The following is a 23,057-nucleotide window of genomic DNA, read 5'->3' on the forward strand; positions in this document are numbered from 1 at the left end:
CATCCCACCTGCCCAGTGAGGTGGATATTTTTTGTCATATTTTTCTTGATGTGGAAACTGAGCCTTAAAAGGTTAAGTAGCTTGCTAAAAGTCATAGCACTAGTTAGTGATGATGCAGGGCTTTGAACTCAGGTTGTTTAGCTCCAAAGGCTGCATGAATTTTCTTCTTCCTCACTCTTAGACTGGGAGGTCTAGGGCTGGAACTCTCCTCATTGGCAAGACAGAAATGACTTCTGCACATGAAGGTTAAAGCAAAGCAAATAAAACCCAAACCAGCCAATCACAATTTTTTTTTGCATGCCCTTGTTTATTCCGTAACAATCACATGAGGTTGGTTTTATCATGCCTCTGAAGTGACGTGCCTACAGTCACATAGCTAGCAAGTTGCAGAACCGGGCCAAGTGTGTCTGCCTATAAATATGATCTTTCCAGCAAACCACAAAGCCCTCAGGCCTGTGCCAGCTGTATTAAATGCAGAGTAGTGTTTGTACAACCAAAATAGCCAGGCAGTCTTATTCAGAGGCCACTCTCTGCCCACACATCTATTTAGTTTGGCCTACAGAATGTTTTTTAGATTTTTGGATGCATTGCCAACATTTACAAATAATACACAAATCTCAGTTTCTGGAATCTCTTAAAAACTGAGCAGTCTGGATAAAACCTGGCTTTTTTGCAGTGGCAGGCACAGTAGGACCACCCCTGATGGCAAAGGCTTACATTCAGTAGCTAGCAATAGTTCTCACCATCCTCCATTTGAGTTATATGTGCCAGGGTTGCAATAGCTCGTGTTGATCACCTGCCTTCTCCTGGCCTCATTACAAGCACATATCCGAGGACAGATTTAGCCTTTTCTGGGGACTGTCTGTTGGCTGAGCTGACCGTTTTCTGAAAGAGAGGGGCCCTTCCTTCTTTTTTCCCTCCATCCCAGAAGTGCCTTCTTCTCTTACCTTTAGGCCTCCCTAGACTCTCTTCTTTCTTGCATTCGAGTCTCACAATTGAGACTCTATGACACTATGGTAGCATTTCTAGGAACATGCTCAGTGTTGCACTGGCGAGGTGTGTGTGTTTGCACATGTACATGTGTGTGTCTATGTGTGTGTGGTGAAGAATCCACCTAGGCCAGGGTTCAGTGTTCAACTAAGTCAGAAAAGACAAAGCTTCTTATGAAGCTTATGATCACTCCCTCTTGGAATTTAACAATGGATATGAACATCTGAAGCCTTTGGGGATTTCTGTAACTCCTAGTCAGTTTTATTTATCTCAAGCCTGCCTGCAGGGAACCCGTGGTAAATGTAACACCTATTACAATCTCCTTTGGACTATGTTTTTTGTTTGTTTTTCCAAATAAAAAGACAGGAAATACACAGAGGCTCATGGTGTTGGCAAGCTGAGGGGATGTAGGAAGAGAAGGTGGGAACTGAGTGCAAAGAGATGGGGGTGAGGGGGATGGGAAGGCGGCTGCCAGGCCCTGGGCGGGGAAGGTAGGCGGGAGAGGCAGTTTCTTGGCCCACACAACCTCTTGACCAAGAAAGAAATCTACAAAAGTACAGTGCCCAGCACATGATGGGCTTTTTCAGTCTAGCTTTAGAGATTAGAAGAATTGCAATGAACTAAATTATTTTTTAAATTACTTTGAAGAGTGTTTTTAAAAAGTGAAAGCAGTTTTGAGGCCAGCTGGTTCTGGTGCAGGAAAGCCAGGGCAGGCTTCTCCTCTCCTTGGGTTACAAGGAGAGGGTGGATGATGTGCACCAGCAGGCCGTCCTGAACTTCAGCATGTGTGAAAATCACCTGGGCGTCTAGTTAGAGGTCTGGATTCCCCTCCCTACTCCCAGAGAATTTAACTCAACAGGTCTGGGGCAGGGCTCAGGAGTGATGTTTGTAACCAACACAGCTGATGAATCTGTGCAGGCGATGCTGCCTGTTCTTTCTGAACATACTGCTCAACAAAGGAAGAAAATCAGAAAGGGTGAAAAGAAGTGGGGTGATTACTTACAAAGCTGAAGATACGTGACTTGGAATGAAAGTTGAAGTGTGAACCAATGATAAAAAATTAGAAAGTTCTGTAAGTTAATTGTGAAGCTCAGGTAGAATTGTCAGACTGAGAATTATCAGTATTACCCTTGGCACTGCACCTGACCTCAGGAAACACTGTGGGTTAGCTGGGTAAGAGACTGTGCCATATGGGGGCTGATAATGGGGTAGGTCTGGAGTCACAGTTACAGGGAAGGCTTAACTCAGCACTGAGGGAAGAACGCTTTGTGGAACTTTTCAGAAGTTAGCCTGCTGTGTCATCATGCCTAGTTACCTCTCTTCATCATGCTGGGTCATGCATTTCAGATGATTCAAGATTAAGGGAATACAAGTCCAGATAGAAGGATGTCAGAAAGTCTCAGAAATGAAGTCTCTGGGAACAAAAAAGGGACAGAATAGCCATGATAGAACACTTAAGAGCAAATAAGCACCAATAGTCCTCCCTCCAAACATGAAAATATTATAACAGACCCAGAGTGAAGGAAAAGCAAAGGCAATTAGAAACTCCAGGAAAAACAAGAGGGCTTATAAGAAAGAAAATTCAGACAAGTAAACTATCTCACATTGCAGCGAACCATACTCACATACTCATAATGTAAATACTGATGATTGTACAACCAAAACTTAGGACAATGACATTTAGAATATAGGTGGTATTGAGGAGCTGAGTCATCAGCTCTCATAAAGGTATATTAATAAAATATACAAAATTGATACATGCAGCTAATTAAGATATAGCAGAAGACATGTAATATATAGTGGGAAACATCAGAAGAAAGGGAAGTTATAAGGAACTGTAGGAACCAGAGGAACATGGGGGCTGGTAGGAAAGCAGTTGCTCTCTGCTAGTTTTTATCCTTTTAAGGCTACTGGATTTTTAAAAACCATATTATTTAATTTGTAATGTTATTAAAATACCCAGAATTCTGCCGTGTCTTGGTATTCCCTGGGAGCCCATAGGCATCTGTCAAAAGATCACACTCAGAGAACAAACCAGGCTTAGTTCCTTCCTGGTGGCTCTCTCTTCCCCAGGGATGGCCATAAGTGTGCCTCTAGGACTAAGAATAGAGCAAAGAGGGAGTGTCTGGGCCACGGAGAATGAAGGCAGCCCTCTCTCTTAGGAAGTGACACCTTTAGCCTCTAACTTCTGTTGAACAGAAGCCTGGCCAGGTAAGGGGCTGTGGGTGTGGCGAGGGAGAGGGGCCTTGAGCAGGAGCTGGGGGTGCTGGGGGCTGCTGGGAAGGTGGGAGGGTCTCACTTACGTGCACACACTCCTATTGCGTACCTCGGGCGGTCCCCACTGTAGTCACAGTAGAGGCCCCTGTGGGGGTCACAGACAGCTGCCTCTGTGCAGTTGTCCCCGAGCTGCTGGGCACACATCTTACAGCACTCACAGCCATCTGTGATGAGGCTGACCCCCAATGGGCAGCGGGGCGGGGATGCTGGGCACTCGCATGGCCACTTGCAGAATTGGGGATGTGAGGATGTGTCCTCCGGTGGTGCTGGGGTGAAGGTCATGGTCGTGGGCTCTGGAGAAAGGGCCTGCTGGAGAAGAACAGAAGTGAAGGGGGCTGCTGAGGTGGAGTCTCCACATCACATTCCCAACTTCCTGGCATTCAAAAAGGTTTCAGCAAATTATTCTGAGCCTCAGGCTTGCATCCTGCCTTCCGGGTGGTGTCCACAGCCTCAGAGGTGAGTGGCTGGCTTCATGCTACAGAGAGGAAGTTGAGGCTCTGAGAAGTTCAAAGCCTGTGAGTCACACAGCAGCAGTGGGCTCGGGCTCAGATCCCAGGGCTCTTCTGCTATGACCTGAAGGTCCATCCTTTTTACCCCACCAAGAGTTCTGATTCTATTCAAGATGGAATTCAGCCAGCCAACCTATTGTCATAATAGTTATTATTATTCTTTGCCCCTCTGAACATCAGGACAGACTTGGCTCTGGAGCAGCAGGTGGGTGGCGTTACAGCTCCTGGTGTGTGGACCTCCCAGGCTGCAGAGAAGTGCACAGTGTCTGCTGGCCAGCACAAGCCCTGCACAGAGGAGTCTTTGCATTTTGCTCTCAGGGCAATGGGTCTCCCTTCCCAAGCCCTGCCCGGTATCTTCTGAACATCAACCAAACAAGGGTGTCATCTTTATCCTGGCAAATAAGATGATGTAACAATGGGCCAGCGGGGAAGGGAAACCAAGGCACAAAGAGCTCCCTGCCCTGAAGACTGGGCAGGGCATGTCCTCGTGTCTAAGTTATAAGAGCTTCAAGCTACCTGTATCTCCCAGACCCAGTCACCTTTCTGCCCCTTCCAGGATGCTTCCCTGAATCCCATCTGCGACACTCCCTCTGTATACCAGAGGACACTTTGGCTCAGGGGAGGAGAAGAATCTCCTGAGGACACAAGGAACAGAGGCCAGAGCCAGGCTTCGAGCCATCCTCCCACTCCTGGGCCATGGGGCACTCTGTCCAGGGCTTTTCACCTGTGACACCTGAATTCAGAGGTGACCCTGTGCTGCCATGAGGGCAAGCATGGGGTCTGGCTGGGCTCCAGACTACTCCCTCCATGTGGAACCAGGGAGCCCAGTGTGCAAGGCTCACAGGTCTACCTTCTGTGCTGAATGAGGGACACTAGTGCTCCTGTTGTATTTTTGAAGAAACACAAACAAGGGCAGTCAAACTAAAGCCAGGCTGAGATAGATGCTCACATCTTTCACCCCTTTCTCTAGCTGGCAACTGAGACCCAGGGAGGCAGGTGGGCACCTCCAGGATGACCCTGCTTACACCAAGCCCCCAGACACAAACAAATCTCCTGACTCTCAGGGTGACACACTTGCCTTCTGCCTCCTCCGGGCTCTTTGTCTCACGCAACGCATCTGCAGAGCCAGCTTATGGTGTCTCTTAAGCTTTAGGTATTTGATGATAAATTAAAAAAATCCCCTGTGCTTGTATAATTTTACAGGAATTAGAGGCAATTTATTACAACTTGAGGCACTGAGCACTGTGCAAAGATCCAGGTGCTCTAAACACCAGGGCAGGGATCACTCTGCACAGGTGAGTGGGGCCCACCCTTGTACGCTGGCCTGGAGGACCAGAGTCCAGTCAAACTGCTGAATTAGTCTGGCTTTTGGTTCTGGTCCTGGCACACAGAAAATTCAGTAAACATTGATTCCGGGACTAAAGGGTCCTTTAAAATCAAAAAAGCAAACCCAGATTTGGGGCTTTCATAACCCACGGGCTCGACTTCAGGCCTTGGCAGCCTCTGCTGGCCTGCTGATCTGTGCGTGCCTGGCTTTCCCTGAGGGCATCATGTGCTCTTCCTAATTAGAAATTTGTGTGGTTTGGGGAGGTTACGCCTGTGAACTCCATGGGCACCAGCGCAGGGTGCACATTGCCTGTCCTCACTGGGGCAGATGGGTGGCTTCTCTATTGGGGCCAAACAGACCCTAGGATAATTAAGAAAACAATGCCTGTAGCTCCCTTCAGGGAGGAAGGCCAGTGGCACCATGTGTTTGGAGGGCCTTGCTGGCAGGGAGCAAAGCTCTCTGGGGTGGTGGTGCTGACTGGTGTTCATCTGGGAGGCTTTAGTTCGACTGCCCTTTTTTTGTGTTTCTTCAAAAACACAACAGGATACAAGACCCCCCAAATTTCTAAATCACTAAAACCAATCTCTCTTTCTCTCTCTCTCTCAAACACACAGAGATACACACCCTTACACACACATACACACACAACTACTCCTATTTTTTGACACTGTGGAGAGAGGCTTTTCCTCCTCAGGCTATGACCCTAGAAGCCTCAGATCACCCTAAGTACCAGTAGACTGTCTCTGAGGAGTCCTCACGCTGTCAGCATGTGCTCTCAGGAGAGGAATAAAGACCACCTCTCCTCCAGGAAGCCTCCCCTGCCTATGCTGTGCTGAGTTAGAGGTGCTGTCCCCACCCCCTCTGCCGTATGAACTTGAGAGGGGGTCTGGGCCTTGCTTCTCCCCATGAAGACAGGGCACGAGGTGCACAGCAGGGCTTCGTAGGTGTTGCCTGGTGGGATGGTTGGCTGGCTGGAGGGTTGCTGGCCTCCAGCCAGCCAGCCATCCCACCACACAACAGTGTCACTTGCTATTGAGGACATCACATCCTGGAACCCAGACTCTTCCCCTCAGCACTAAGGTTTGGGTGTCAAGACAAAAACAGAAGGCCTATGCCATACAGATGTGAGGTCTTTCCGTGTGGCCTTGGGCAAGCGCCCACTCTACTGAGTCTCAGCATCCCACATGTAAGGCGGGTGCAGTCGGGCCACCTTGGCTCCAGGGGTGATTCGGAGGGATATTATGGGAGCGGAAACATTAAGAGGAGCTGGCACTAACATGGCTGTGCACCCTCTCCACACCACCACGGCAGTGCCCAGGACAGACTGGGGCCCCAGACACTGAGCTGAGCTGGATGGAATAAGCTTTCACCTGGTCACCATCCATACTCCTGTCTCCATCCCCATTTAGAGATCTTCATAAGGAAACTTCCTTCCCAAATGCCTGCCTCGAGGCACCAGAGCACACAGCTGATTAAGGGAAGACACAGAGAAGGCCTGACTTTGGACAGGACAGCACCTATGGGCCCCCAAGCAGTGCCAGGCGGGCTCTGGACAGTCTGCTAAGCCAGCCTTTGCTGTTGGCGCCATCTAGTGGTAGAAAACTCAGCCCAGGAAGGAAAGTGCTGGACAGGAGCCACTGGGAGGCTTGCAGATGGGGGCTGAGGACTCCTGGGTTTAATGCATGTCCCTTCGAGTCCTGGTTGCCTTGTCCAGCATCTAGATCCAGCCACTTAGGGAGTGTGACTAAGAGAGTTCAGACTCCTGATAATGAGCCGACCTCCCCCCTCCTTCCTGTTTGTGTTTGCACATAGGAAAACAGGCCACTGGCAGGGGGAGGCTTCTGCCCTCCAGGGCGGACCATGGAGCCAGCGCATGTTCATTGACTCTCTCGGTCCATCCACTGTGCTTATTGAGCACCTATGGTGTGCGGGACTTTGTATGAGGCTGGAAGGAAGCAAAGCTGCATAGACAGAGTTCCCCTCCTTGACACTGAGCACAGTGAATGCTGTAATGACGATGTCCTCTCACACACCCATGCTTTTATTTCCCCTTTCATTTGATTATTCAGCACATCTTTAGTCTGCTTTCTTGTGTGCCAGGTGCTGACTGTGTGCTGGGGAGACAGTGAGGGAGCCAAATGGACCGGCCTGGGGGAGTGCAGAGGAGGGGGAGCTGGGTGTGCTGTGGTTGGAAAGGGCTTCTCAGAGGAGGAGCTATGCAGGTCTGGAAGGAGGGGAGATGGAGCTGAGGAAAGAGGGGGCACACAGGGACCAGGTGCAGATGCACTGAGCTGGTACCTGCGCTGGTGCCTGGGGCCTGATGTGGCTTCTGGGCAGAGGCAAGAGGAGGTGCCGGCTGGGGAGAGGAGGCTGGAGCGAGCAGGCAGCATAGACCAAGAAAGGCCTCCAGTGCCTGACTACTGTCCTCTTATCCACCATGAGCTCCTTAGGCTGGGGGACGGGGCCCATCCTGCCCAAGGAGAAACTGATCTTTGCAAACACACACCTTCCTGTGGAGTCTACATCATTCTTTTCAGCAGCAGAATTTCAGAAGGAAAAAAGGGAAACAAATATTATAAATCAAGAAGAATGTTGTCTAGGGAAGGCCAGAAAAAAAAAAAAAACAGCATTAGTACTTTCAGATTGCAGGAGTTCACATAAAAGTCTCTCCTGGAATTAGACTCTCTGCAGATACTGAGTTTATGGTTAAGACAGAATGTGGTAGGAATCTGTGATGTTTTCCCAGGAAAGATGCCCAGGGCTTGCTCAGCACAGCCTGGTCCTGCCCAGCTCTGCCTGCTGCAGCCCCTGAGCACACCCAGCCCACCCCCACCCCCCCTTGGACCCCTCCTCAGGGACCCCTCCTGACTACCCAGGTCAGGAAACCTTAAACAGAATCCAAATACCTTGAGGGTCCCCAAACTCTAGTGCACATTAGAACTACCCTGGTGCTTTAGTAGACATTGATGCCTGGCCACTATCTCAGAGATCCTGCCTTAAGAGGGTCTGCCTGGAGAGGGTCTGGGATTTTTGCAGGTGGTTCTAGGGCCCCTGAGTTTCAGAACCACTGGCTCATGGAACTTGTCAGTATACAGATTCCTGGGTCCCACTCTGAATGTTCAGCTTCAATTCCTTTAGGCAGGGCTCAGAACCTGTAGTCTGACTTGCAAGCTTTGGTGATTCTTATAGGACTGAGAAACACTGCCTTAGATCATGGGGCAGGGGGAGAGGAAAGAGTGGGGTTCTCAGTGACCCCTTTTCTGCACACCTGACTTCTGTATAATCCAAACTTCCGTGCATCTCCCACCAATGCACATAAACTGTGACCACAGTGCCATCTGGCAGACCTGCAGCACACATCACTTTGTCTCCTCGGGGTGACACATTACTCAAAGAGTGGGTCTTGTGCAATCAAACAAAAATTATGTATTTTGCCCTTGGTGTTTTGTTAAAATGGCTGAAAAATGAAAGAAAACAAAGCGGAGTAGCTCCCAATGACAAGACGCTGAGTGCTACGTACTCAGCCCTTCTGGGCAAAGAGGGTCCCCAGTACACAGGATGAAAGCAACGGGATGGTTCCTGCCATTCATTTACTGGACAACCCTGAGCTGATTAAAATAGAGAAGAAAAAAAAATAAAGGGCCCATAGGAAATGCTATGTATGTATTTCTGAAATAATGTTTGGAGGTACGTGGTACCTATGGTTTTTATGGAGTATTTCAGCTCTCTGAAAGTGGACCTGGGGAGATGGAAGACTACAGTTTGACCTTTTTACAGCATTTTACTCATGCTCATGTTTACAAAAATGCATAGCAATAGGGATGGGAACAGAAAGTGGGAGCCTGGCTGCAGTGGGGTGGACCACCAGGGGTCACCGGGCACAGGATTCACGAAAGGACACAGCATCTTCAGGGTGGGGAACCCTTTAGACAATTCTCCATCACCTGCCACTTCCAGCTCTAAGACGTGGAGCTGTGCTCATGTGGTCTGAGTTTGTTCCTTCATGGGAAAATGGTGGTGATGACAGCATCCCCCAGCAGCCCTAATGAGCAGTTTCTAATATTATTCCCATTTCACAGATGGGAAAACTAAGGCTCAAAGAGCTTAAGTAACTTGTTCAAAGTCTTACAGCTGAGAAGCGGTATGAGACCCGAGTGTCCCTCCAGAGCCCTCCCTTGTAGTTACCATGCTGCACGACTCCCTCATTCAGTCACCTCCATTTACTCATTCTGCCACCTGCCCAATACATACAAGCACCCAGCAGCTACTGTGTCTGGTGCTCAATGAACAAGGCAGGGATTGTAATGGAGCTGAGCCCGGGTTTCCCAGGGCCCCCGGAAGAGAAACAGGACCCCCGTGTGGGGCTTCTCAGGGACGAGTTGCCCTTTCCTACCTCCTCAGTGTCCAGCAAAGCTCCTGGCCCACCCTGAACCTTCTCTCAGTGGACGGCGCAGATGTCAGAGGCCTTGGCTTGTCTGCATTTGAGAGAGGAATCCATATGCTCCAGCAGGGGGCAGTGTTGAGGCAGGAATGCTCTGAGTGGCACCAGAAGGGCCCTGGGGGCTTCCAGGAAAGGGTTGCCCTGCTGGAAGCAGCTTCATTCACTGTTTTACTGCAAAGATAGGCCATAGGGGGAATGGGAGAGTGCGGATGGCCTGTGCAGGACCCACGCCCCCAGGCCCACCTGCTCTCCCACTGCCCTGTCTTTAACATCTGGGTGCCTGTAAGTCAGCCACAAGGTGATGGACACCCGTTTTCCCCTCTTCTCTCAGGACCGCACCTCTAGGAACCTGTACTCTGTCCCCTGGTGAGGGCAGCCCTTTACGTGTAGCCTGGGGGTGTGGGTCCTGCACAGACCACCTCCTTGGAAAGCTCTTAGCTCCAAAGCCCCCGAGGCTCCTGGGCTAAGAGCTTGGAGGACCAGACCCTCCTCCGTCACTGCAGCACCCAAGGCCTTCTGAGAATGGGGTCCAGGGAGTTGAAGGCCAGAGACTGATTCAGCCTTGGCCAGGCTGCCTGTCATGGGATGCAGCCCACGGAAGGTTTCCTGAGATTTTCTACTAATTGGTTTTATAAACAGGCAGCCTGTGACTATCTGGCAGAGGAGGTCAACCTTATGTGGAGAGAGTAGAATGGGAAGGAAGCCAGATTTTTCCCCAAATAATGAACCCTAAGATCCAGGTGCAGTGGGAAGTGTGTGGACAAAGCCTCAGAGAACACTGGGCCTCTGAGGGGACAGGGATGTGAGAAAGACAACTGGGTCACACAGCAAGGGGGAAAATTATAGCCTGTGGGTCACATCTGGCTCCTGGGGCTTTGTAAAGGCTAAACCTGGTGTTTACGTTTCTACAGAGCTATGAGAAAATCATGACACACACACACACTCTCTCACACACACACTCTTTCACACACTATTCACACACACATCTCACACACTCATACTCACATACACATCCATACACATATACTAACACACATTCACACACTCACACACACTCACGTACACTTACACCCACACATTCACACTCAAACACACTCACGCACACATGCACACACTCTCACACACTGCTCACACACATCCCTCACACGCTACTCACTCACACACATCTCTCACACACTCACACACATTCACATATATACACATCTCATACACTCATACACACTTACACTCACACCCACACACACACGTGCACACACCCACACACTCACACATACTGTCACACACGCAATCTCCAACTTAAAAAAGTGTTGTTAGAGACATGCCCAAATAGTCATCAAAGTGGATTAATAATATACTGAACCCCACACACCCATCGTGAGCTTGAATACTTATCAATACTTTGTTGACCTTGTTTCTTCTGCTGTCCCCACACGTAAGCATGCTTTTGTATTCTTGTAAATCTAGCAAATCCTAGACATCCTATAATTTTACCTCAAATTCTTCAGTGTGTCTTGAAAGTGTGAGATTATTTTAAAAATACAGCTCTACGCGATTATCACACTGATAAAATTACTTATAATTTTGAACTGCTTTTTAATTAATACCCAGTCCACATTAAAACTGCACTGATTTTCTCAAAAAATTTTTTGAATTAGATGGCTTCTATGAATCAAGACCATTTACACTTTAAGTAATTTAATCCTTGTGATAACCATAAGAGACAGGCTGCTTTTGTTATTTATTTATTTATTTAGTAGTTTTTGGCCAGGGCTGGGTTTGAACCCACCACCTCTGGTATATGGGGCCGGCACCCTACTCCTTTGAGCTACAGGCACTGCCCTGCTTTTGTTATTACTGTCCCCATTTTACAGATAAGTAAACTGAGTCATAAAAAGATAATTTTCCGAAGGCCACTAGCAAATGGCAGAGCTGAGATTTGAATCTCAGTTCTGGGATTCAAAGAATCTGTCTCCTAAGACATCACAAAGGGCCACACTATAAGGACTTTGGCACAGCTCAGGTCAGGGCTCTGAATACAGGATGAAGAGGGGAAGGATGGAAGATGGGATCAAGGAATGCTTCCTGGAAGAGGACAGATTTATCCTGAGTCTAAGGGGTGAGTGACAATTGTCCAGAGGAAGGGCAGAGAGGGCGTCTGAGCTCGGGATCGGCATGAACGAGGGTGTGCAGGCTGAAGCAAGGCACCAGGGCTCAGAGAACCAGCCATCAGTGCTGGAGCTTAGGACATGGAGATGGAACTCACAGACCAAGAAACAGGATGTGTGCGTCTTCTAGTGGGGAAAGGCAGGAATATTTCTTGAGTCAGCCAAGGTAATGATCAAAACTACCCCTGAGGTCAGCACTGATGGTCCCTAGTTGACAGCTGGGGAAACTGAGACCCAGAGAACTTGAGACACAGCAGGAAATGATACATTGGGCAGTTTGACTCTGAGTCCCATCCTCCCCCAGTGACCTCTAAAGCACTCTGCTCTTGCCTGCTGCCCAGTTTGTTCAGGTAATCAGCAGCAAGGGTGGGCTGCCTCTGTCCCAGGCCTGGGCATGGCAGTGGTCTTGGGGTGACCAGTGGGGAGCCACAGCTGGCATAGACAAGGGTGAAAGAAGATGACATCCACTGAGCTAGACTTGTCCCACCTCCAAGGGAGGAGTGAGCATGTGCCCAGGGCTCCTCTGTCCACATCCAGGAGGGGAAACCCCGGGCTTCAGTCTCCACACTAAGACTGGTAGCCTTGGAAGTGTCACTTTCTCTGTGAGAAGATCAGGTTGGTTGAGGTACTAGCTATGGGCCCCCCAGCTCTGTGCAGCAAGCAGGGCCTCAATAAGGTCTGTCCTCCCCCACTGCCTGGGGCATGGTGCCGTCTCCCTTCCCTCCTCCTGCCTTGGACCCCTGACTAAGATGAAGATGAACAGAACAAGTCCAAGAAGCTGACACACCAGGACATCCCTAGGAGCCCTGCTTGGGGGATCCAGCATTGTTTTGTAGTTTGCATGCCATCGGGGGGACGGAGTTAAACTCTCCGTGCCTCAGTTTCCCCCTTAATAAAGTGAAGTTGAAATATGTGCCCAGGAGCTCAGCGTGGTCCCCAGCACACAGTTCAGCTGTGTGGATCATTTAAAAGTTGAAGTTTGCAAGTGTCAGGAGGACTTGGCCACCGGTGCACAGGGCCAGATACTGCTGTCAAGGAAGTTGGCTGGTGTGCGTGTGCGTGCGTGTGTGTGTGGGCACATAAAGGGCAACAGCCTGGAGGACAGATGGCCTCAGTCCCTTGTCATGCAGCATCTGCCAGGTTCTGCTGTCTAAGAACCCCCAAGAGGACCTTGAAGACAACACTCCACATTCACGCCTCCTCCAGCCCCTGTCAGGCCCTGCTCAACTCCTGACCTGTGCCCTCCCCCTTAGCCATGAGAGCTCCATGGCACAGGGCTCTACATCCATTTTACACATGAGAAACTGAGGCGCAGGGGATTTGAGGGCTTGGCCCTGAGATGTGGCGGGGCTGGCGTTTACCCAGGCTGTGTGCTGCCACCTTCTCTTACCCTCCACACTGTCCCTGGGCCTTGGGCAGACTGTGCCTTCCCGCCCCGCTTTTCAGATGAAGACACTGAAGCTCAGAGACAAAAGCAGAGCCTGCACAGTGTCCCGACTTCTCATCTGTGCTCTGCCACCAAGCCCGGAAGGGGACACTGGCCGTTCAGTGCCCTCAGCAGGTGAGTCCGGGCCCTCCTGTCTGATTCCTGCTCTCCTCCCTCCTGGCATGAAGACTCCACTTCAGAAAAGTCCCCTCTCTTCCTCCTCTGCTCCCCAGACACATATCCCACCAGCCCACGCCAGGGCTGGTTCTGGCTGTGTTAGTTCATCACTCAATAGGCACGCCATGAGCTCCCGTGGTGTGCCACTGTAGAGGTGACAGACCAAGGGGGCAGGGGAATGCCTGTCTGGGGGGCAAGGCAGGTAGAGGGCACAGCAGGTGCAAAGGCCTGAGGGCTGAGAGCTCAGGCCATGGGAACTGAAAGGGCTTGGTTTTGGAGGGAGGCAGGGGTGGCACCTGCGTGGGGTGAAGGCAGAGTCCAGCCGGATGTTGCAACAAGAACAGGAACCTGCAGGTACCCGTGGCGGGATGTCTGCAGCTCTGCCAGGGATGCCTGGGCAGCACCTGGAGGGCGACCAGTGAGTTCGGATGGCATCAGCTTCATGACCCAGGAGGGTGGGAACGGCATTTGGACAGATGGGACAACTTGGACGTGTTCACAGAGGTGGGAACCCTGGGTATTTGGGAAAACAGCTCATGAAGCAGCAAAGACGGTGAACGAGAGAAGAACCAAATGATGAGGCTGGAAGAGAAGGAAGAGAAGGAAGAGGGCCTGACCAAATTCCCGCCCCCCTGAGCTGGTGGGGTGGTGGCAGGACCCTCAGACAGGGGGCGCTGGCGCACTTTTCACTTTTATGAGGATGCCGTGGGCTGGAATCCAGGCGCCTCTGAGGGTTGACAAAGGAGACTTGGGCTGAGAGGAGCACGCTTTGGGGAACCTTGTGAAACAGGAAGTACATCTAAAGGGACATCTCAGAGCATGGACACACATTTCTGGGTGTCAACAACACCCTTGCTAGAGAGAACGTGGTGTGAGTTCTCCCCCAAGCATTATTGCACACGAGCCCCGCGGCTTGTTTAACAGTGGATCTGCCCAGAGAATGAACGAGTGGACTCTACGACGCTATGGAGTCTCCAGCTGCAAGCAAGTGTGAGAGTCAAGTGCAGCCTCCTTATTTTCAAGATGAGAAAAAGAATACAGAGAGGGCAAGTGCTTTGCCCAAAGTCACACAGCATGAACTATTATATTCTTGCTGGCCATGTGGCTATCCAGGTGAGGAGCCTGCTGCTCTGCTCCAAGGGAGTCATGAGTCAGGAGTCCCTGCTCTCTGAGATATCCCTCTACCCTTAAATGCTCCTCTACCCCCCTACATCCCCACCCAGCCTGAGCAGGCTCATGGCACATGTCCGTTCTCTACTCCCAGACTCAACACAGGATCCCCAGAGGGGCAGGAGTAGACCCTCCCTTCTTCTTTGGACCTGGGCTCTCATTTTCTCACTTTCCTGCCCCCACCCCAATCTCCAGTCAAGATTTAGCTTATCCACAAACAAAGCCCAAGCCTGAACTTGCCTCCAGGTGGAGAGGGCGGGGTGGGCGGGCTTCAGTGGTACAACATGCCCTGGAATGCCGGTCATTCGTGTCTCCAGAGGCCCAGTCCCACCTCTCTCATTCTGTCTCACTCCCTTCTTCCACAGCAAGAGAGAGGAGGAGGAGGAGGAAGAGGAGAAGGAAAGATGGCTGATTAATGAAATGTCAGAGTAGGGGAGCCACTGGGGTCTGTTTAAGTTACTAGTTTTTAAAATCAAGTGCAGGTTAAGAACCTCCGGGGTGCAGGTTAATGCGCAGGTACATGGTGTCCTTCTAGGAATTCGGGCTCATGGCTCCAGAATGTGTGCTTTTCAGCAGCCCTCCGAGCTCTCTCCCTACCCTGAGTCCTCAACACACTCTCCTCTGCTGGCATAAATGTTTGTCTCCAACCTGAACCATCCTCCAGACAGACGGAGGGCCGAGCTGCTACACCTGCAGATGCCATGACTGCTGGGGCACAGCGGGGACATTAGTGCCCATGGACCAAGTAAGTTTGGGGGCTCTGAAACCCACGGTCAGCATCACAGGGCTCTGAGGTCCTGGCTGGGGTGTGTGAGACACAAACAGCCCAAGTCACACCTGCGCCCTCATCGTCACTCTCATCAGATTTCTTTCTCACACATAGTAACCCCAGAGTGTTTACTGAGTCGCCTCTGAGCATGCTGAGGAAGCTGGCCAGGACACAGCGGTCTGCGATCTTTAGAAGATGGTCCCAGCACAGAGCATGGATGGCCCACCAGCTAGTCTGGTCCTCCCACCCACCTGGCGCTGAACTGGCTGCTCACTGGGACCTGGGCCTCATCAGCTGCTGGAGCTTCCTCCGAGGGGAATCATTCCCCTGGGGTACTCCTGGGGTTTCCTGGGGTCTGTTTCCATGTCTTTCCTTGTTCCTCCCAACACCATCAAGGAGGAGGTATTAACACACCCCTCTTTCCAGAGACGGCCTGGCTTGCAGGCAGAGGCTCTGGGAATCCTCGCCAGTTCCCCAACCTATTATCACACCTCTAAGTATGTTAGTGTCTCTCGAGGCCAACACTGTCTTGTAAAATTTAGTGAGAGCCACAGAAGGAATTTTATATTTTCTAGTAGCCACATTAAAAAGTAATAAGAAACAGGTGAAATTTAGTTGAATAATACATTTTTAACCTAATATATATTCCAAACATTAACATTTCAATGTGGAGTCAATAGAAAACATTTGTTAAAGAGAATATTATGTCCTGTATTCATAATAAGGCTCTGAATCCTGGTGTGTGTCTCACTTTCCCAGCCTTCCCAGTATTCCAAGTGCCCAGAGACCTGGAGCAGCCCACAGCTCTCCACTGCAGGGGCTGTTCTAGACTACGGGACCACCTGCCCTTGTGGGAAGAGTGTGCAGGACCCAAAACAGAGCGAGCAGATGATCAGTGTTAGCCCCTGTTACCATCTGCCTCGGGGGATGCAAGTGTTCCATGCTGTCTTTGAACTAGTGAACAAATGTGTTGAGTCTTGCTCCAGGAAGTTCAAGGTAACCCCTACTCTGCTGCCTGGGCTGTGCTTTGCCCTCTGCCCAGGACCCTACACAGACCCCACCAAGGCCATGGCTGCTTTGTCCTCTCTGCTCCCCTATCTGAGCCCCAGGGTGTGTGCTGTACCCAGTGATGCAGAGGTCCCTGGGAGAGTTGCTGTTTGCACAAAGGCAAAGGCAGCTCCCTGGCATTGGGCCAGCTCACTGGCACAGGGCAGGGATTTTCTCAAAAGCCTGGGGTGAGCTGCGTATTTGCTGAAGAGCCAGGAGGTGCTTCCCAGCCCGCCAGGCAACATTTTGTTTCCCAAAGATCTGGGTGAGCAGAGACCTGCTCCCATGCTCACTCCCTCGCCAGAGGCCATGCCAGGGGGAAATGCCTTTTAGTGCCAGCATTCCAGGCTAGCTGTGGGCTGAGGGGCACTGGGCTGGGAGCAGGGGCTTCAAAGAGCCCAAAGAGGCTCTGAGCAAGGAGCTGGTGGGTGTGGGGCCTGGGTGGGGTTTGAAATGCTCCTTCAGATTCCAACTCTGAACTGGAGGTGTGAAAGGGCACATTGTTTGTGTTCTCTCTCTTCTGTAAAGGGGGCATTTTGACACCCAGGTCCACAGCTGGTTCTAGGGGCAGGGAACAAGGCTGTGTCCCGATCTGAATACGAGGCTCACACATGACACACTTGCACACATGCCAGCAGTGCACACTTGCACAGCAGCACACGTCCCATGTATGTTGATACGTAGACCTGTCCACAGACCCCAGCAGAACCAGTGTTAGAACTGAAACTTGTCGGAGAGGTTTTACTCAGTCACATGTTCACATTCAGCCCCAGGGAGTTTGGTGGAGGGGTGGTGGTGGTGGTGAGGGTATTAGTCCCATGAACAGATGAGGAAACTGAGGCTCAGAGTGGTCAGGGACTTGCTGAAGCTGGCGCAGTGGCAGAGCCAGCACCCCAGCGTCTCTATCCTGATGACTCTGCACGTTACCTGCCTTGATAGCTTGTACGGACAGGGACTGAGTGTGTCTTATTTCTGCACAAGTACTTGGACCAGGGAGGCAGGTATATGTTGCAAAGAGCTGGACCTAGATTTAAACTTCAGCTCCCTGATTACCAGCTGTGTGACCTTGGGGAACTTACTTAACCTCTCTGAGCTTCAGTGTTGCATCTATAATAGGGGACAATTATGCTTGCCTAATGCTGTTGTTATGGGACTTTCAAGATGTGCCTAGGAAATGCTTGTTGGATGAACTGAGGTAGGTCTCATGCAGGTATTTACACAGTATTTGGCACACAGCTGGGTAGTGCTGACTAGATGTAGCAGTCATTTTCTGCCACCTCGTGGTGGACATTCGAAAGATGTCAAAAGAAGAAAAGAATGAAGAGAAGAAAACCCAGTGCTGCCTGTTACACACCATCAGCATGTACCATGTCTCCCCCCCACCCCCCCGGTGCCCCTGGCTGGGTTTCTGAGCTCACCCCCACCTCACTCCCAGACTGAGCTCTTCCTGGGCTGGAGTCTCCCTCCTCTCATTCCAGAACCTCCTGTCACCTTTCCATATCTTGTAAGGAAGTCCTCCCTCATAACTATCTCCTCAAAATTTCCTTGGCGATTCTCACAAGCTTTCTCTTCCATATGAACATTTATGACCATTTTTCCACTAAATTCCCAAGGGGCCCAGCGTGCCTTCCCACTCAGTGTTAACTGGGGAGGACGGCTATGTATGGAATTTGGCTGTGACGCGAGGCGCTAGTTTCCAAGGGGAGTCTGGCTCGTTAACTGGCAGTCTCACAGCCCATACGGGGCGTTTTGAGGATGCCATGAGAACTCAAGTGCCATGCCTTTGTCTTGGGGGATCCTGAATCCTGAAATGATTATGGGAGTGTGTGGTCTGGGTTCCCCAGGCAAGGACTTCACGGAGGAGAGGTACCTCAAGCTCCTCCTAGACTGCAGCAGTTCTCAGCCTGTGGGTCGTGACCCACAGGAACAGTATTAAAGGGCCGCAGCATTAGTAAGGTTGAGAACCACTGTCCTAGAGCCTTCTCTCCACTCAGCTGCCTGGGCCCCTTGGGACTCCTGGCTCCTTTGCTGGAGTCTCCGCTGGCCAAGCCCTTGACTCGGTCCTCCCATGTCCCTGAACAGGCTGCTCTGGGAGGTAACAGGGGCTCCAGTGTGCGTGGACCTGGCCTTAAACTTCTCTTCTCTCCTTGCTCAGATTTCAGCCTCCCTGCAACCCTCACCTCTTCTCCATCCACTCCCTGCCCTCCCAGAATCCCAACCTGCTGTATCCATATAAAGGTAGAGCTGTACCCAATGTCCAACAGACAGAAAGTCCGACTTGGCTTCTGGTAGGAAATGGTCAGCTTCCCTAATTGGGAGAGCTTTGGGAGAAAAGTTCGAATTTGCCATCCAAGGATCTAAGTCTGAGCCCCAGCCACTGACTGTGAGACCCCGGGAAAGTCCTGTACTTGCTCTAAGTCTCCATTTGTTTCATTTGCAAAGTACAGCTCATACAGTCTTGGGAAGGTGATTTGGCACCGATGCCAGGCAGGCACCGTGCAAGGTAGGGAGGGCTTCCCTGTGAAGCTGGCAGACACACTCCCTGCTGTCACTGCACACACCGAGGCGCCTGAACAGTACCTGTCACCTGTCTCAGCCAGCTGTGGGCTCTCAGCTGCAGATATGGGTGAAGCGGACCCAGAATCTGTAAGCTCGTGGGCAAGTAGCTTAACCCTGAGCCTCAGTTTCTCCATCTGTGGAGAGGGCTCAATAATCCCCAAGGAAACCTCCATGTATGTTGGTGGTAAGCACTCTCTCTCTATCTCCCTCTGTCTCTTGGTTTCGCAGCCGGCAGCAAGCCCTGGCTGGGTCTGTGGGATCTGGCCCTCAGGAGCTGCCCAGATTTTCACCTCCTGCCCGCCCTGTGCCCTCTGCCCCTTGGCTTTTCCCGCCCTACCCCCAGCTCTAGCAGCTGGCTTGGTGCTGCCACGTGTCTTGGTCCCCTGACTTCTTGGAGATGCAGACCTTTGTCCCTGTCCCTAGGTGTAGCCTAGGATACAGGCAGGAGAGAGAGGACCCTTGGGGATGTCCCTTGTATCCCCACAGGAGACCAGGCTTCCAATGGAGGACCAAAGGGTGCTTACTCTACAAACTAGACGGCTGTGCAAACCCCAGGTTAGAGGTCACCCCAGGTGCTGTCTGCCCGGGTGAGGAGCTCTCGTTGAAGGCTGGCATTTTCATCCCCAACTTTTCTTAGTTTTTCCATGTCCTATCTTTGAAGTATCTCCAGTGCTTAGGGTCTTGGAGTTTTCAAACTCAAAGGTCTAGAATTCTCCTAACAACGTCCTCACTTTAGGGTGCTCTGGGAGGGCAAGTGACTAGCTCAAGGCCACATAGTCAGTCTTGGCAAAGTGGGGTCTGGAGCCAGGCCCCTGACGCCCAGCTTCCTTGCATGCCCCGTCCTTTCTGCTGTGTGCCAGGTGGGGAGGAAGGGCATGTAGGACCCTGTGGTTTGTTCCCCGAGCGCTGCCCCTTCCTCCCTGCCTTCCTTCCCAGGCAGCTGCACTCCTCACTCTGGGCCTCACCTGTGCCCCTCACTGGGCGCTTTCCTACCCCCACCTTCTGGGCCCTCTCATCCTCCCACCAGACCCCAAACAGCCGGACCCACAGGGAGCTGGTTGCCTCTGAGCCCCTCCGGGCAGGACTCACCATGGCTAAGATGCTGCTGGCGGCTGCTGCTGTCACTGCTGCCAGCGTCCAGGGCAGGAACCACCTCATGCCTGAGAGTCAGTGGCAAAGACATCGATTGAGAGCCCAGGGGATCCGGCCACCTCTCGGGGGAGCTGGACCCAGACTGGCCTTGCCCATCAGGAGCACCAGATATGCCTCTTCTGCGGCCCTTGGGGGGTTTTATTAAAGCAAGATCTGACGTCAGGGTTAAGGACAAACCCTGCATTTTCCTCTGAAAAAACTTTTCCTGCCTCTCTTTCTTTTTTTTCTTTCTTCGCTCTGTCCCCACCTCCAGCCCCAGCTTGGCCGGCCTCCCCTGCTCTGACAGTTCTTAAAGGGAAAGTTACAGGGCTGGGATTTCACACCGGGGTGTGAGATCCTCACCGAGCAGCCTGGGGTCACCCTGCCAGGTAGTTCCCAGAGGCAGGGAGGGGGCGGGAGGCAGAGATACTGTTACCCAGGGCAGCTGCAGTGCTTTGAAAGGCTTCCCAATGGAGAATCACGGCCCTCTCATTCCTTCAGGCTGCTCCGACTTCTGGTTCTCATTTGCTGTCTTTCTTTCCTCTCTTCCTAACTGCGAGCAGAGGAGGGTGGCTTTCAGTCTCTTGATCTAGAAATGATAGGAATTCAAGAATGAATTCAGCTCTGAGACTCAAGTTCTCAGCATCACCTTCACTGCAAATGAGAGCCATGAAGAGCAAGGTACAAGTCCCCTCTGTGCTCGCAGCCAGAGGCCCTTAGGTGCCAGAGCCATCTCCACAGCTCCCTGGACACTCAGTATCTCTGCTGCGTCTGGGGTTCTGGGTCTTCCCTTGGTACCAGACGAGAGTCTCTTCCACAGGAGTCTCTTCCTTGTGTGAGAGAGGAGGTACAGAGCCTTCTATGAGGGTCTGTCCTGCCCAAGACCAGCCCCATTCTCCCCACATGGACCATGCTGACAGCCTCCTGCCCAGCCCCAGCTTTCCTGCCCACTCTCCAGTGTCCACGTGTCTCTGAGCAACCAGAGAGATCCTTGAACGAGCATCACCATGGCACACACAGGTCATCTCCTGGAAACAATTCTTCAAAGCCTGCCTATTGCACGTAGCATGGAGTCCCCAGTCCTGGCGTGGCCTCTGGGGCCAGCTGCCCCTTGAACCCTGCTTCTTCTCTCCCTCGCAATCACTAACCTCAATCACGATAGCCCCTTTGTGGTTCCTTAAACACCTCAGGAGGTTTCTGTCTCCAGGACTCAGCAGGAATCTTTGCCTTATAGTAGAGAACAGTTACTGTTTCCTTTTCCTGTAGTTTATTAACAAGGGGATGCTGAGTATGGCTGCTCAGAGGTGGAGGCAGCCCTGTGTCCACAGAAGGGCTTGATGATAGACATGACCTCACAGGAGGTGATACTGATAATTTTTCCATGTGTTAATGAGTGTCTTTTCTATGAGACAGGGAAGATCTGCTGAGGACTCTTAGAAATGCTTTTCTTTCTCAGGACAGAAAGAATATCTCTACTGACTCTCTTTTTTCCTTGTGTGCAAACGTGATGATTGGAGCTGCAGCAGTCCTTTTGGGTATATGAGGCACAAGCCTGAGACTGAAAAGCCAACATACTGGGATAGCAGAGCAGAAGGAAGCCCTGAGTCCTTGGTACTGTGTGTCATCACCAAACTAGAAACTACCACCTTAAGACTTTCTGTTACATGAGAAACTTTGTGATTTATTGGTTAAGGCCATAGTTAGATATTTTTTATTCCTTGGAGCCAGACAAATTGCATATTAATTGATATATAAAGATTTACTAAAATCATATATATAAAATGCAAGGATGGGGGTCACATAGAGATTTCCCAGTAAATTTCAGTCCTCATTTCCTTCTCATTACCTTTCCACATGTTCTTAAAAACAAATCCCAGGAGACCAGAATTACTGACAAGTGTCATTAAAGAAATCACCCAAGGTGCTAGGCTCCAATCCAGGTTCAATGTCCTTTTGATGAACAGCAGGTATGAATAAGTCCCATGCTGTGAAATATTTCATGACTATAAGATAGATGGTACCCTGAATTGGAGGCTGAACAAAAACCCAGAGGTGACAGATGATCTCAGGACGCACATAGCAGTGGTCTGGGGCTGAAACTAAAGGCCCATTAACCTCTGACAAGGTACAGGGTCAGGACCAGACATTTCCAAGCTGGCTTGGCCTGGCAAAGCCTCTCGATGTTATGTGATAGGAGCCTGTCAGCTGGAACCCAGAGAAGGCCACTGTCATTTTTAGGAAATCTGCCTGCTTTGAGCAAATGCAACAGACACCCCAAAACATGACGGAAATGCTGGCATTCCTCCTGTTGGTGAAACCTCAGAGGGCCGAGGGGACCTCATAGGCACTGGTAATTCTTCTCTGCCAGGGAAGCATGGAGAGAGATGACCAGTGACCCAGACAGGGTGGTAGATTAGGGGCAAAATGCCTGGAGTGTGCTCACAGCTCTGCCACTCCTTGGGGTACCTTGACCAATCAACAATCTCTCCATACCTCAGTTTTCTTTGTTTAAATAAATAGGGTAAAAGGAAATAGGGTCCCCCCAAAAGATAGTTGGCATGTCCCACCAGGACTCCTGACTGGAAGGGCAAGAACAGGCCCACAGGCTGTGAGATGAGTTTGTCACCCCCACCACCACCCTGAGCTAGAGAAAGGCTGGTATGAACACTGGCTGGTAGACCAGAACAAGAGCCCGCTCTTTATGGGGTATCAGCTGTGTTCCAGGCAATGCTTACCATCCTGTGAATCCTCTTCTCAGCTCATCCTCACAGTCAATCTTCCATAAGATATTGCTATACCCATTCTACAGATGAAGAAACTAAGGCAAGGGGGGAGAAGTAACATTTCTCTGCCATTTGGCTAGTGTGGAGTATAGGTGTAATTGGAACTTGGGTCTATCAGAAACCAGACAAATTTTTTCCAAGTAGAAAAAACTATCTTATATGTTGAACAAATAAACAAATAAATACAGGAATGAATGAGCAAATAGAAGATGGATGGGTGGACAGATAGATGGATGGAGAGATGGATGGATGGATGAAGTGTGGGAAGAGGATTCCACCACATGGG

At 50.9% G+C, this 23,057-nt stretch overlaps 1 protein-coding gene across 1 annotated transcript in view; it reads right to left on the minus strand.

The window, feature by feature from the left end:
- WISP1 (WNT1 inducible signaling pathway protein 1) overlaps positions 1-20,015 on the minus strand; it is a 28,085-nt gene extending 8,070 nt beyond the window's left edge. The window contains exons 1-2 of the mRNA XM_023514947.1: positions 19,947-20,015; positions 3,294-3,576 (exon numbers count right to left, since the gene is read on the minus strand). Coding sequence (XP_023370715.1) covers positions 3,294-3,576; positions 19,947-20,015 — 352 coding nt within the window. The remainder of the gene's footprint in view (positions 1-3,293; positions 3,577-19,946) is intronic.
- Positions 20,016-23,057: the final 3,042 nt, after the last annotated feature.

Source organism: Otolemur garnettii, unplaced genomic scaffold (assembly GCF_000181295.1).
Source record: "Otolemur garnettii isolate 467f Iridium unplaced genomic scaffold, OtoGar3 scaffold00062, whole genome shotgun sequence".
In the NCBI taxonomy this organism is placed as follows: Eukaryota; Metazoa; Chordata; class Mammalia; order Primates; family Galagidae; genus Otolemur; species Otolemur garnettii.